Below are 14,744 nucleotides of genomic sequence, written 5' to 3'. Positions count from 1 at the left end.
TCACCCTGAAGCTGATCAAATAAATCATCAATCCTTGGAAATGGATACTTGTTCTTGATGGTGACTTTGTTCAACTGCCGATAATCTATACACATCCTCATCGATCCATCTTTCTTCTTCACAAACAACAGAGGTGAACCCCAGGGCGAGACACTAGGTCTAATGAAGCCCTAATCAAGTAAATCTTGCAACTGTTCCTTCAATTCTTTCAACTCTGGCGGGGCCATACGGTATGGTGGAATGGAAATGGGATAGGTGCCTGGAACCAAGTCAATACAGAAGTCGATATCCCAGTCGGGTGGCATCCCTGGCAGGTCTACACGAAATACCTCTGGAAACGCTCAAACAACTGGTACAGAATCCATGGAAGGAACCTCCGCACTAGAATCACGGACATAAGCCTAGTACGCTAAACACCCCTTCTCGACCATACGCCGAACCTTCATATATGAGATAACCCTGCTGGTAGAATGGCCAGGAGTCCCTCTCTACTCTATTCAAGGCAATCCCGGCAAGACTAATGTCACCGTCTTGGCGTGACAATCCAATATAGCATGATAAGGTGACAGCCAGTCCATACCCAAAATGACATCAAAATCGACCATATCGAGAAGTATAAGATCTACACGAGTCTCAAGACCCCCAATGATGACCACACACGAACGATAAACATGATCTACAACAATAACATGCCTCATAGGTGTGGACACATATACAGGAGCACTCAAAGAATCACAAGGCACAACCAAATATGAAGCAAAATAAGATGATATGTAGGAGTAAGTAGATCCCGGATCAAATAGAACTGAAGCATCTCTACTGTAAATTGAAACAGTACCTGTAATAACACCATCGAATGACTCAGCCTGAGGCCTGGTTGGAAAAGCACAACATCGGGGCTGGGCCCCACCACTCTGAACCACGTCCCTGGGACGGCCTCTAGCTGGATGGCCTCCACCTCTAACGGCCTGACCTCCAGCTCTAACAGTCTGGCCTCTACCTCTGGCTGCCTGACCCCTGCCTCTGGATGGCTGAGCAGGCGGTGCAGCAGCTGGTGTCAGAACCATGGAATGATAACCCTGATGCTATGGCGGGATGCCCAATAATCTCGGACAGGTCCTCCTGATATGCCCATAACCACCACACTTGAAACATCCATCCTAGTACTGTGGTTGTGGAAACTGGAACTGACCCGAACGAGCCGGATGACCATGGTAATAACTCTGAATAGGAGGTGCACTAATAGAAGCTGGTGGTGCACTGTAGGCTGGTTGTCCAGAATGAGGCACATAAGGACCACGACTCCCTGAAGCACTAGGGGTTGCCTGAAGAGCTGAATGAAATGGCCTGGGAGGATGGCCCCTACCAAAAGTACCCCTACCTCCATATGAGGCACCGCTAAACCCACTAGAATGACGAGGTCTCTTGTCAAACACCTGACCTCCCTGTGCAAGAACCATCTCTGGCGACATTGGCAGCCGCTTGAAAAATAATCTCACTCCCAGTTTCCTTAGCCATTTGTAATCTGATAGGATGAGCAAGTCCTTCAATAAACCTCCTCACCCTCTCTCTCTCTTGGTGGGAAGCAGAAGAAGAGCATGGCAGGCCAAATCCACAAAACGGGTCTCACACTGAGTAACATTCATACTGCCCTGCTGGAGACGCTCGAACTGACAACGATGTTCCTCTCATAATGTGATAGGCAGAAACTTATCTAGGAAGAGCTGAGAGAACTGGTCCCAAGTAAGAAAAGGCGACCCATTTGGTCTGGTCAACAAATAATCCCTCAACCATTTCTAGGCAGAACCAGTCATCTGGAATGCAGCAAAGTCGACATCATTAGTCTCCACTATACCCATGTTCCGTATCATATCATGACAGCTGTCAAGATACTCCTGGGGATCCTCTGAAGAAGCACCACTGAAATGAACTAGGAAAAGCCTAGTAAACCTGTCCAATCTCCACAAAGCCTCAGAATACATAGCTGACCCATCACCGGTCTGTGCCGCAATAACCGGCTGAACTGCTCCAACTGGATGAGCGGCTGAAGTCTGATACTGGGGAGCCATCTACTCCGGAGTGTGAGTAGCATGAGTAGCAAGAGTCTGGGCTTCTCCTCCAGCCCGATAGATGGCTGGTGCCATGGGAAATGTGCAGTCTGGGCCACACTCCCCATAAGGCCCACCAAACGGACCAAAGCGTCCTGAAGCATTGTGGTGGCAATGAACCCCTCTGGAACCTGAGCTGGTCCGGCAGGAATAGTCTGGGCTGGAACCTCCTCGTCAAACTCTACCTGAGGCTCCGCTGCTGAGGCTGCTGCTCGGGCTCTAGGCTGAGCCATGCCCCTGCCTCGGCCTCTAGCACGGCCCCGGCCTCGACCTCTGCCCCTCGTAGGAGCTGCTACTGGAGGCTCTGGCTGCTGCTCAGTTGAATAGAAGAGTTCAATCAGTATTGAGGAAACAAAATCGCACGACAGAGAAGAATGGAAGTGAAATTCGTTCCTAAACTTCATAGCCTCTGGGAGATAAGTACAGACGTCTCCGTACCGATCCCCCAGACTCTTCTAAGCTTGCTCATGAATTGTGAGACCTAGGCAACCTAGTTCTCTAATACCAACTTGTCATGACCAGGAATTTTCACCGTCGGGGCCGTGATGGCGCCTAACATTTCACTTGTTAGGCAAGCCAACGTTAGAGAATTATTAAGCCACTTCTTATACATTTTAGTAAATAACAGCAAATAAGCTAAAACGAGTTTAAAAATGAGTGCGAAAATATATAATAGCCTCTCTCTCTCTCTCTCTCTCTCTCTCTCATATATATATATATATATATATATATATATATATATATATATATATATAACTACCCGAATCTGGAGTCACAATTCACGAACTTCTAAGATTTTTCTACAAGTAAATGTCTGAAAGAAATACAACTGTTTTCGAAAGAAAAGAAACAGTAAAATACAATGGCTAGAAGGGGACTCCAGGGTCTGCGGACGCCGGCAGATCTACCTTGGGTCTCCTGTCGGATGAATCCAGCAGCTAACCTCCGATCAGTTCGGACCAACACCAAAATCTGCACTGGAAGTGCAGAATGCAGTATCAGTACAACCAACCCCATGTACTGGTAAGTGCCGAGCCTAACCTCGACGAAGTAGTGACAAGGCTAAGGCGGGTCACTCACACTACAACCTGTGCACGGTATATATAATAAAAGCAGAATAGGAAATGCAGAATAGAAGAAAGCAGTAAATTGCAAGAAATACACAAACTCCCGGAGATATATCAACAGTGTTAAGAAATTACCGATCCTTAAGTGCAAAAGAGAATACCGTAAGGCTAACACATCTCAGGGAAAACATAAACACATAGGTTGTTGCGGCGCGCAACCCGATCCCACCATATCACAATAACACAATCATAGTTCACCCTTATTCCACCAAACAATCCACCCTTATTACACCTATTGCGGCGTGCAACCCGTTCCCACCGTACAGTATAAATTCACCCTTATTCCACCTCAATATATATCACCCTTATTCCTTCTGTTGCGGCGTGCAACCCGATCCCACCATATCAATATTAATTACTCAGTATGTACCGAAATTTCACAATATAAATTACAGAAACCCTTCGTAATACTTAAACTCCAAACGAAACAAATAGAAAACTTGTATACCATGAAAATTCACATAAGTAATACTACACATCGAGACCAATTCAGAATCTACAACAGAAAGGTACCGGTAAACCAACTTAAGTAAATAACAAGAGATAATGAAACTATGGAAGAACTAATATCATTAACCGAAGGAAACAATGTCTAACACGTAGCAATTAAGCATGGGAACACAAGTAGAGTATGTAACAATTAAGAGAGGGAAAGAGTCAATATGAGAAAAACGGGAGAAACAGGGAAAACAGATAAATTGGCGGCGCATAAGTACTCGTCACCTCACATATACGCCGCTCACATGAATTTCACATAGCAAATAGTCTGAGGGTTCCTAATTCCCTCAAGTCAAGGTTAGACACAACACTTTCCTCGCTCCAAAGGCCACTCAATGCTCAATTACCTTTTTTCCTCTAGAATCCACCTCCAACCCACTCGTATCTAGCAAATTACCAACCAAACGATTCAAAAGAAGCCTTAGGAATCACCCACGATTGCAAAAGATTCAATTTAGGTCACTATTGAAAAAGTCAACAAAAGTCAACACCAAGGCCCGCTTGGTCCAAACCCGAGGTTCGGACCAAAATCCATTTACCCATTCACCCTTGAGCTCGATTATATAATTAGTTTCGGAATCCGACCCCAAATTGAGGTCTAAATCTCCAATTTGCAAAAACCCAAATTCTTCCTAAATCCCTAGTTTTCTACCATGAAAGAACAAAGATTAGGGCTAGAAATTTAATGGGTGATGTTAGAAATGGAAGAAAATGAGTTAAAGAGTACAAACCTATGAATTGGTGTTAAGTTTTCCCTTCAAAATCGCACCTAGGCCGAGCTCTAATGGAGAGTTTATGAAAAATAGGTAAAATCCCATTTTTTTGAAATGTTTTAAGGTCTCGGAGTCAGTCCTTCTTCGCGTTCGCGAAGGGCTTGCCGCGTTTGCGATGTGCAGCAACCTAAATGGTTTTCACGTTCGCGAGTCCTCCTTTGTGTTCCCGAGCCAGTGCTCGCGTTCGCATAGGAGAACGGTTTTCGCGCTCGCGTTTGCGTTCGCGAGCCAGTGCCCAGTTCACTCTTCGCGATCGCGAGAGTACCTTCGCGAACGCGAAGAAGAACACACCAGATATCAGCTAAAGCACAAAAACCAGATTTCTAAGTGCAAAAAGTTTCCGTAGCCTATCCGAAACTCACCCGAGCCCTCGGGGCTCCAAACCAAATATGCACACAAGTCCTAAAATATCATACGAACTTGCTCGCGTGATCAAATCTCCAAAATAACACCTAGAACTACGAAATGAACACCAAATCGAATGACATTTTCAAGAAAGCTTTAAAACTTCTATTTTCACAACCGAACGTCTAAATCACGTCAAATCATCTGCGTTTTTCACCACTTTCGACAGAAAAGTCATAAATATCATAGTGGACCTGTACCGGGCTCCGGAACCAAAATACGAACCAGGTATCAACAAAACCAAACCTCAGTTAATTCTTAAAAACCATTAAACTTTCAGATTTTTAATTTTTAACAAAAATTCATAACTCGAGTTAGGGACCTCCGAATTCGATTTCGGGCATATGCCCAGGTCTCATATTTCGATACGGACCCACCGGGACCATCAAAATACAGATCTGGTTCTGTTTACTCAAAACGTTGACCAAAATCAACTCAAATTAATTTTTTTAAGGCAAAAAATTTTATTTTTATTAGTTTTTAACATATAAGCCTTCCGGAAGAACACCCGGACTGCCCACGTAAATCAAGAAAGGCTATAATGAGGTATTTGAGACCTCGAAACACATAATTAGATTCTAAAATATAAGATGTCCTATCGGGTCATCATATATACGAGTGGATTTCGAACCCTAAACCTCCCCTGCTCAACCAACTTAGTCATTCAGAAAGGTAATTATGTAATTTTACGGAGCACAAATTTTAGAAAGATTCCAACCTTGTCTTGAAACATGCATTATCTAGTATAGAAACGAGACTTCGAATAGACTGAAATAAATATAGAGAAATCATAATATATGATGGATCTTTGCTAGTTTGTAATTGAAGCTCTAATGTAAATGATTGAAATATGAATATATTCATAAGATTTTAGCCACTAACTAGTTGAAATCATCAATACGTTTATATATACATTAGTTTTAGGGTACGCGCGTTGCGCGTGTACCTAGTATTAATGAAAATTACTTTTTTTAAATGGCATAAATAATATTCAAATATTTTCTTGACTTATGACATATAAATTAAAAACTTTGCAAGTTCCTAAAAAATGACAAATGATGTTACTGTATAAATGTTTGGATCCAGTCAAGCGACTCTTCCTCCACTTTGCTTGGGTAAACTCTTCATAATAAGATGAAGGGCTGCAATTCGTTGTTACTAAAAACTTGAAGAAATTTCTTGCTTTAATGAGGTATAGATTTCTTCATTTGTTTTATTTTGCAGAAGCTTCTTGCTTTAGTAAGATACTATATATATACTACAATACTTATGCTTAAAGCTGAAATAGAAAAAAATAATGGATTATAACTTTTTGAATAATCACGTAGTTAAATTTCCTAGGATTTTCTGAATAAAAATAAAGCAGCTAGCAAAGAATAACAATATGGGCTATGAAGATATCAAATATTTTTTGTTGTGCTAAAGATACAAAATTGTAATGAATAAAAGCAAAAGGTGTACTTATTCAAATTAGCAAATAATGTTTCTTGCTAAAGTACAAGAAAATTTTGCCTAATTGCTCAAGATGCTCATCAAATGTCATAGAATAGTAAATCCTAAAGTGGGCAAGGAGTTTAATCTTTGGTTCATAAGTTGATTGTTAATTTTTTGTGTTTCCATGTGAAAATATTAAATAGTCAAGTCTATGTCAACTGGGTCAACATCACCTATCTTGAACATAAAATATTTTAGTCATGTTAAAAACCTTATTGAAATATAAAGGATGCAGGCACACATATGATTAATAATGAGGAAAAGTAGTGCACTTATTAGAAAGTAAAAGACACTTACATGCATAAAAAGAATGGTGTTGACTGCAAGTATCATTCAAATATTCAAGTGAATAGGCAATCTTAAGTCTCTACATTAATACCCGGATAAAAAACACAAATGCCACTCTTTAGATACCAATACTAATGCAGTCACCAACAATAGTTTAAAGAACTAAAATGAAGGAGCTCATTTTAAAAGTTATCAGGTGTAAGATATGATAAAAGCAAGGAGAGTGCAAGCAACAGCCTAGGGGAGACTCCTACGTGACAATAAGCTACTATAAAAAATCAAAAAATAAAAACAACTCTATGTTAAATAAAGCAACATAGAAAGTATTTTATAAGTTCTCCTTATTTATGTTCTCGTATTGTTTATTCTAATTGACTTGCTTATTAGTCATTGAAATTGTCCAACTACGTGCTATCGGAGGCCTTTTCTCTTAACTGGTAGATCTTTAACATTCACACTAATCACAATCTCTCACTCATATTCCATACGCTATCTAGAAATATATACAGGAACACACACTTGCACAAACACACATATAGAGACATGCACCACAAAGCATCAAAGAAAGAGATTAAATTTGACAGTTTTAGCATATTTAATAACCCGTTAGGAAGTCCCTACGTATTAGATAGTAAATTTAATAATCACGGTATAAGAAATTATAATTCTATTAAAAAAATTGCATCTTACGAAAAAGGATAAATTTACTCTGAAAAGGGACTGAACAAGCCAAACTGAGTAAAATTATATTCCATATTATTATAAATAAGAAACCACTTCATAAGCAAAAGATTCTTAGAGATTTGAATGATTTAAAAAACCATACTTAACCAGTTTAGATTTCCAACAAAAGCAAGCAGAGCATAGGCAAGAAGTGGAACGAAGGTTTCCGTATAGTTCTGAATCGAAAGTCAAAGTTATTGTTAATGTTAATTCATGAAAATACACTATAAAGATCAATAAAGAACAAAAAATATATATGGTAAAATAAAACAATAAATGAGATCACAAATAAGAGTGGTAGAGAAAAGATTGGAAACTTTGACTGCGCATCCAAAGAAACACAACAATGAAGTTAAAAGCACAAAACGTTCATGAAAATACAAAAATCTGTTATGATCATGCACAAACAAAATCAGATCCTAAGCACCTAAATATACATAAGCCTAAGGGAATTTATAAGTAAATTTATACTTTTTGCAGAATATTAATGAAATCAGATTCTAAGCACCAAACTATACATAAACCGATAGAACTTGGAGATACCCTAATTAACTTGGAGGTTCCTTTTATACGAAGGACTTCTTCAAGTCTCCAAATTTGGAATGAAATCTTTAACAAACTCGTGTAGAATTTAACATATTTTGCTAAAAAGCTAGTATAATTTATAATTACAATTTTGGCCAACATGGGACACATTTACGAAGGGTAAAAAAGGCGAACGACATTTCACTAAAGGCCTTCGTGTTTTTAATATAGTATAGATAAATAAACACCGTCATATTTTTTTAAAATAAAAAACGTTGTAATATTTCATGAATTTATAAACTTTCCTTCCCCCTATGAATAGAGACTGATAATTGGACAGCATATGCTTTAATAAGAAGGTGGTAACTTTGGGGGGTTGGGGGGGGAGGGGGGAATCTGTACATATCATGTGTAGTTATCACTTCCAACTATGCTCTTTTATCCGTAATTTTGAGAGTCCAATGCAACAATATATACTCCGTAGTAGACAATTTTAAAAAATAAAGCCAACCAAATTAAACAACACTACTAATGGTTATTAAGGAAAAGAAAAACTCTAACCCCAGTCAAAATAAGGTGCAAAAACAAAGTGGTTGGTGGGACAAAACTAATTATATTCGCTAGCCAAAAGTGTATAAAATATGTATATTATATGTATATAATACACACACACACATATATATATAAAATATTTACTGACTATTATTTTTTGGAGCGGCTAAACATATACATTTATCTCAAAGATAGTAGGTCTAAAACTAGTATTTTTATTAATAGTTAATTAGCAACAATTATTTTCTCGTTTTGGAAAAGAAAAACATATACACTACATTTGAAGTAATTTAGCGTTAAAAATTATCCTCTATTAGTTTAAATGACACTATTTGCATTTTCGATGTTTTACTATGGTTGACATCATTTTTATTAATAACATTAATTTGTATAATTTTAGAAATCTCAAGATTATAAATCTATTTAGTGATTCATTTTTAGATTTGTGACCTCCCACTGCTACTAGTATAATACACAAAAGTGAAATTAACTTTTTAAATTCAACCTTGTTCATGACTGTAACCCATTGTTTTTATTTTTTTGCAAATTTAATTTATATAATGTTATAAAGGTACTCTTTATGCAAATTTGAATTAACATAGCATTATATAGGAACTGAAATATTATTTTGAATCAATTTGTTCAATTTTCATGCATAAAAGATAAAAGAGAATCTTACCGTAGAAAGACGAGATCTCCAAAGATATAAGTAAGGGCAAGAATAGAAAACCGCCCTTCAACTCCAACTACTCTACTAATATCCCTAATGCTATTCTTAACCTCACCACTCACCAGCTATTTTTCCTCACACGGGGCTAGAGTGCCGATTCTTGGCCAACCTTCTATCTAATATTGCCCCAGGCTCTAATAGAACATGCATGCCCTGAGTCAAAATGGTTTACAAGCAATGTCACAGAAGCAGTGTGAGCCCACAACTTTTTCTTGAGCAGTGAAACATGAAAAGTTGGATGGATCTTAGAGTGTGGAGGTAGAGCTTGAGTGTAGGCCACATGTCCCACTTTGGCAATGACCTGGAAGGGCCCAAAGAACTTAGCAGATAATTTCTGATAAGAATGGTTCTTTAAGAAGAGTCGCCTGTAAGGTTGTAACTTGATAAAGACTCAGTCACCAACTTGATAGTTTCTATCAGTTCTGCCCTTATCTACTTGCACATTCATTCTGTGTTGAGCTTTCTCCAGATGAGCCTTCAAAGCTCTTAATGTGGCTTCTCTTGCCTGCAAGCTCTTGTCTATCACATCAAGCTGGGAATCAAAAGGTTGGTAAGGAAGTAGATGAGGTGGTTTCTGACCATAAATAGCCTCATATGAAGTCATATTGGTAGTTAAGTGAAAGGTGGTGTTGTACCACTATTCTGCAAGAGCCAACCAGTGCGGCCATTCCTTTGGTTTATCAAAGGTCATACACCTCAAATAGCATTCCAAACATAGATTGACAACTTCAGTTTGGCCATCTGTTTGAGGGTGATAGGCAAAAGAAGTCAGAAGTGAGACTTTTTGCAATTTGAACAGCTGCTGTCAAAATCTTCTTGTGAATACTTTGTCCCTGTTAGACACATCTAAGGTTGTGTAGGGATGTTTGAGGCCATAAAATGAGCAGCCTTGTTGAGCCTATCTACTACTACAAAAATGACCTCTTTACCTGCAGCCTTAGGCGACCCCTCTATGAATCCATAGAGATATCTTGCCAAACTCTTGCAGGGATAGGTAAAGGTTGCAATAGCCTAGGGTAAGCCATATTCTCTCCCTTTCACCTTTGACACACATCACATTCTCTTACATAGTGATACATATCCTGCTTCATCTTTTTTCAGTAGAAATCCTATTTTAGCCTGTTGAGGGTAGCTGTGATACCAGAGTGTCCTCCCATAACACTATTATAATAGAATGACAATAATCTTTTCCTCAGTTCAGTATCCGCACCTACCATTATTATTCCTTTCATACTAAGGATACCACCTTGAAGCAAGTAGTGAGGTTTAGGACTGGTACCAGTTTGCAGTCTTTGAACCAGTTTTTGGAGTGCTGGATATTGGGTCCAGTTGTGCTTAACTGCCTCTAAGAGCTCAGAAAAAATACCAGAGATGCTGAATAGTTCAATTGGATCCTCCTTCCTGGAAAGAGCATCAATTACAATGTTGTCTTTGCCCTTTTTGTAAGAGGTGGTGTAATCTTAACCTAATAGTTTGATTAACCATTTTTGTTGGTTGGGAGTGGTAATTTTCTGTTCTAGTAGATACTTGAGACTGTGGTGGTCAGTCTTGATTATAAAATATCTCCCCAGTAGGCAAGGTATTCATTTTTGGACTGTAAAGACCAATGCCAACAACTCCCTCTCATAGGCTGATAATGCTTTATTTTTCTCTGATAAGCCTTTTGCTGAAAAAGGCTATAAGTCTGCTATCTTGAGTCAGTAATGCCCCAATGCCGAAACCAGAAGCATCAATTTCTATTATAAACTCTTTGGTGAAATTAGGTAGTGCCAGAATAGGTGACGTAATGAGTGCCTTTTTCAAGTCTTCAACTGCATGAGTGGCAGCAGAATTCTAGATAAAGTTCCCTTATTTTAGCAGGTCATGCAAGGGTCTTGCAATCATACCATACCCCCTTATAAACCTTCTGTAGTACCTAGTGAGATCTAAGAAACCCATAATCTCTTTAGGGTAGTTGGTTGAGGCCAGTTCACTACTGCTTCCACCTTCTGATGGTCCATAGCAACTCCCCTTTTTGAGATTACATGGTATGTATAATCTATTTGTTTCACTCCAAAAGCACACTTGCTTTTCTTGACATATATCACATGTGATCTCAATACTTGAAAAGCTTCCTCAATGTGAATTAAGTGATCTGCCCAGCTGGAACTGTATATAAGAATATCATCAAAGAAAACTAAGACTGATTTTCTAAGGAAGTCGTAAAATATCTGGTTCATTAGGCTTTGGAATGTTGAGGGTGCATTGATTAGGCCAAAGGGCATGACCATGAACTCATAGTGACCATGATAAATTCTAAAAGCAGTTTTTGGAATGTGAGGCTCATACATTCTGATTTGGTGGTATCCATATCTAAGGTCTAGTTTAGAAAAATACTTAGCTCCATGTAATTCATCTAATAGTACCTCAATGAAAGGGATTGTGAACTTGTCCTTCACTGTGCAATCATTCAATTTCTTATAGTACACGCACATCCTCCATGTGCCATATTTATATTTCACCATCACAATGGGTGAGGAATAAGGTTGGTGCTATGTCTGATTACACTAGAATCTAACATCGCATCCACCATTTTATCTATTTTATTCTTCTGGATGGTTGGATACCTATATGTTCTCTTGTTGATTGGAGGAGTACCTTCCTTCAGGATAATCTTATGATCATGCATCCTAGAAGGAGAAAGTTTGTTGGGCTCTTCAAATAGATCACCATATTTCTGTAGTACCAACTGCAGATCTGCAGGTTCACTTTGAGTCTCCAACTAAGCTTCCAAAGAAAACAAGTTGGCATCTTAATCTGCCGATTCTTATGTTAGAATGCCTACTTATATCATACGTATCTCTGCAGGCTTAGCTAGAAACTTATCCATCTTGCCAGATTGGATTAGCTTAGCAGCGGGAGGTTGGATACCTCTCAAGGATATCTTTTGACCCATGATAGTGAACTCCATCTTGAGCTTCCTAAAATTCCACATGATATCTCCAAGTGTGATCAACCATTGAATTCCTAACACCATGTTACATCCTCCAATAGGCAACACTAACATATCTGAATCAAAGGAAACACCTTGTATTTTCCATATCAACTTCTTGCACACATCGTTATTGTGTACCTTTTTACCACCAGTTACTGAAACTACGAAGGGTGTGATGGCAGTCAAAACACATCCCAATCTCTTGGCAGTATTGAGATCCAAGAAATTATGGGTGTTGCCAGTATTATTAAGTACATGTATTGCCTTTCCTTTAATATAGAATATCACTCTTATGGTTCTAAAGTAATGAATACCATTCATAGCATGCACAAATATATGGGGTAGGATGGAACCTTCAGAATCAGTTTCTAAACCATGTGCTATCATGATCAATAACTCTGCAGGATCCAACATCACTTCTTCCTATAACTCTATTGGTTCAATGCCCGCATCCACTTTCATGGAAAAGAATTGTCTTCTCTTCTTGCAGATGTGGACTGGAGTGTACTTCTCATCACAGTTGAAACATAATCCCTCACTCCTTTTCTCCTCCATTTCAGCATAAGTTAAGCGTTAAACGTTTTTGTAGGGTAGTTTAGGATTAATGGTGTGAGGGCGTTGTTTTTTGGGGAAAATCTGAGCAGTGGTTTAGGTGAGAGGCTGGTTGGGTCCAAGGTAAGAATAAGATAGTTTTACATGAAGGTTTCTGGGATTATTTCTGAGGTTTGGAAAAATAGGCGTTGAAAACAAAACTTGCTTTTGGATTTTTGAAGTTTATTCCTGTATTCGTGCTAGGCTAATGGCTTTGGCCAATGATCTAGGATTCAATATTTTAACCGGCAGTCCAATTTCAGGTTTCAGCCCCTCTATGAAGCAACTAACAACATATTCATCTTGCAATTGTTCTATATTAAGAAATTCATCAAAAAGATCAATGTACTCTTGAACCATTGTTACCTGCCTTAGGTCTTTGAGATATATCACTGGATCGTCAAACAACTCTGTTCCATATGTGGAATAGAACCACCCTACATACTCCCCCCAGTAAGGCCACTCTCTTATAACCCTTGATTGCATGAATCTGTGTTGCCGTTGAAGATCTCGGCCTTCAAGTTTACAAGAAGCTAACTTCACCTTTGAATCTTCAGGAGTCTCGTCCACATCAAAAAATTGCTCATACTTATAGAGCTAATCCTTCAGTCCAGTTCCATCAAATTTGGAGATGGCCACATCCATTTGATAATTCCTTAAGGGAGCTTGATGTTCGACAGCTCTGGCTACTTGATTCTCTATGCGATTTCTTAAAATCTCCTTACCTCTATCTATTACTGGTTCATTCTGAACATGGTTCTCACCATTGGCAAGCATCATCTTCTTAATCTCTTCTAATGCTTAGGCAAATTTTGCATCCAGTGAAGTGGTCAATTCTGCAACTGTGTGAACTACAAAATCTACAGAGCCTTTAAGGTTATCAACATCCTTGCGTCATTCGTGTGCTATGATCACCCATTGTCACAACCAATGAATCACTGCTATGATACTAATGGCATGCACTAGAACTTCGGGAATTGAAAAGAGAAAGGAACACGTAAAGAGTAACGAGAAGAACTACGCTTGAACAGTGGTTCCAAGAGCTCAATGAAGCTCGATCGATTTGAGACAATAGAAAAGAGAGAATGTTATTAATCTTCACAATAATAGATGAGTACAACATGAGAGTTTTGTGAGCTGTATAGGTGGAATCCATGTGATGTGTAGTTAGTTAGTTATAACTAACTTCTGGAAGTCACATGACCCACACGTGCCACTCTTAACAACCTTCAACTAACAATTTTAACTACTATTCGATCACTCTTTATAATTTAACTATGATTACTTCCCCTATTTGGTTATTACATACAAATACGTATCATGGGTATATTCAAGGGCGAATTTACATAAAATGGTATGGGTTCACGTGAACCCATGCTCCCGTCCCTAGATTGTGTGCAACACTGTAATCCTTCTGGTATAATACTTAATAATATCTGGGTGAACCCATCAACAAGACACCACTTTGGTCTGTTGGTGGCTGTTTCCCCTTTATTATTCCAAGTTAAGGGTTCGAGTCCTTGGGCTGCAAAATTTTATCCCGCTTTCTGCTTCTCTTCATATTTTTTATCTTTTCTTTTTTTTTGTTTCTTGTCTTCCTTTTTGTTCTTTCCTTTTTTTTGTTCCATTTCGTGGTTCTTTTTAAATTTTTGTCTTTTCTTTCTTTTATGTTTATTTTTATTTCCTTTTTTTCTTTTCTTTTTTGGTTTATTCTTGAGTTCTAAAATTTCTAAAAAATCAAAATTCATATCTTCTCCTCACCTCTCTTTGTGTCTCAATATTTTTACGAACAACGGTCACTCTGGAACCAATTTATCATTTCTCTCCTTTATTTTTTTCTTCAATTTATTTTTATTTATGAAGTGGATTTTCTCAAATAATGATGTTATATTGATCACTTTTAATGTATAAAAATTTGTTAAGAACAATTGTAAATCGAATATTTTTTTGTGATAA

At 38.4% G+C, this 14,744-nt stretch overlaps 1 protein-coding gene across 1 annotated transcript; it reads right to left on the bottom strand.

The window, feature by feature from the left end:
- Positions 1-497: 497 nt before the first annotated feature.
- Positions 498-1,067, bottom strand: LOC138898207 (uncharacterized). The gene is made up of 2 exons (XM_070184255.1): positions 974-1,067; positions 498-838 (listed from the first exon to the last, which is right to left on the bottom strand). The coding sequence occupies exons 1-2, from the start codon at positions 1,065-1,067 to the stop codon at positions 498-500; spliced, it is 435 nt and encodes a 144-aa protein (XP_070040356.1).
- Positions 1,068-14,744: the final 13,677 nt, after the last annotated feature.

This window comes from Nicotiana tomentosiformis, chromosome 8 (assembly GCF_000390325.3).
Source record: "Nicotiana tomentosiformis chromosome 8, ASM39032v3, whole genome shotgun sequence".
Classification (NCBI taxonomy): domain Eukaryota; kingdom Viridiplantae; phylum Streptophyta; class Magnoliopsida; order Solanales; family Solanaceae; genus Nicotiana; species Nicotiana tomentosiformis.
Note: the sequence above shows the minus strand (reverse complement) of the source record. Positions and strands in the feature narration are given on the sequence as shown.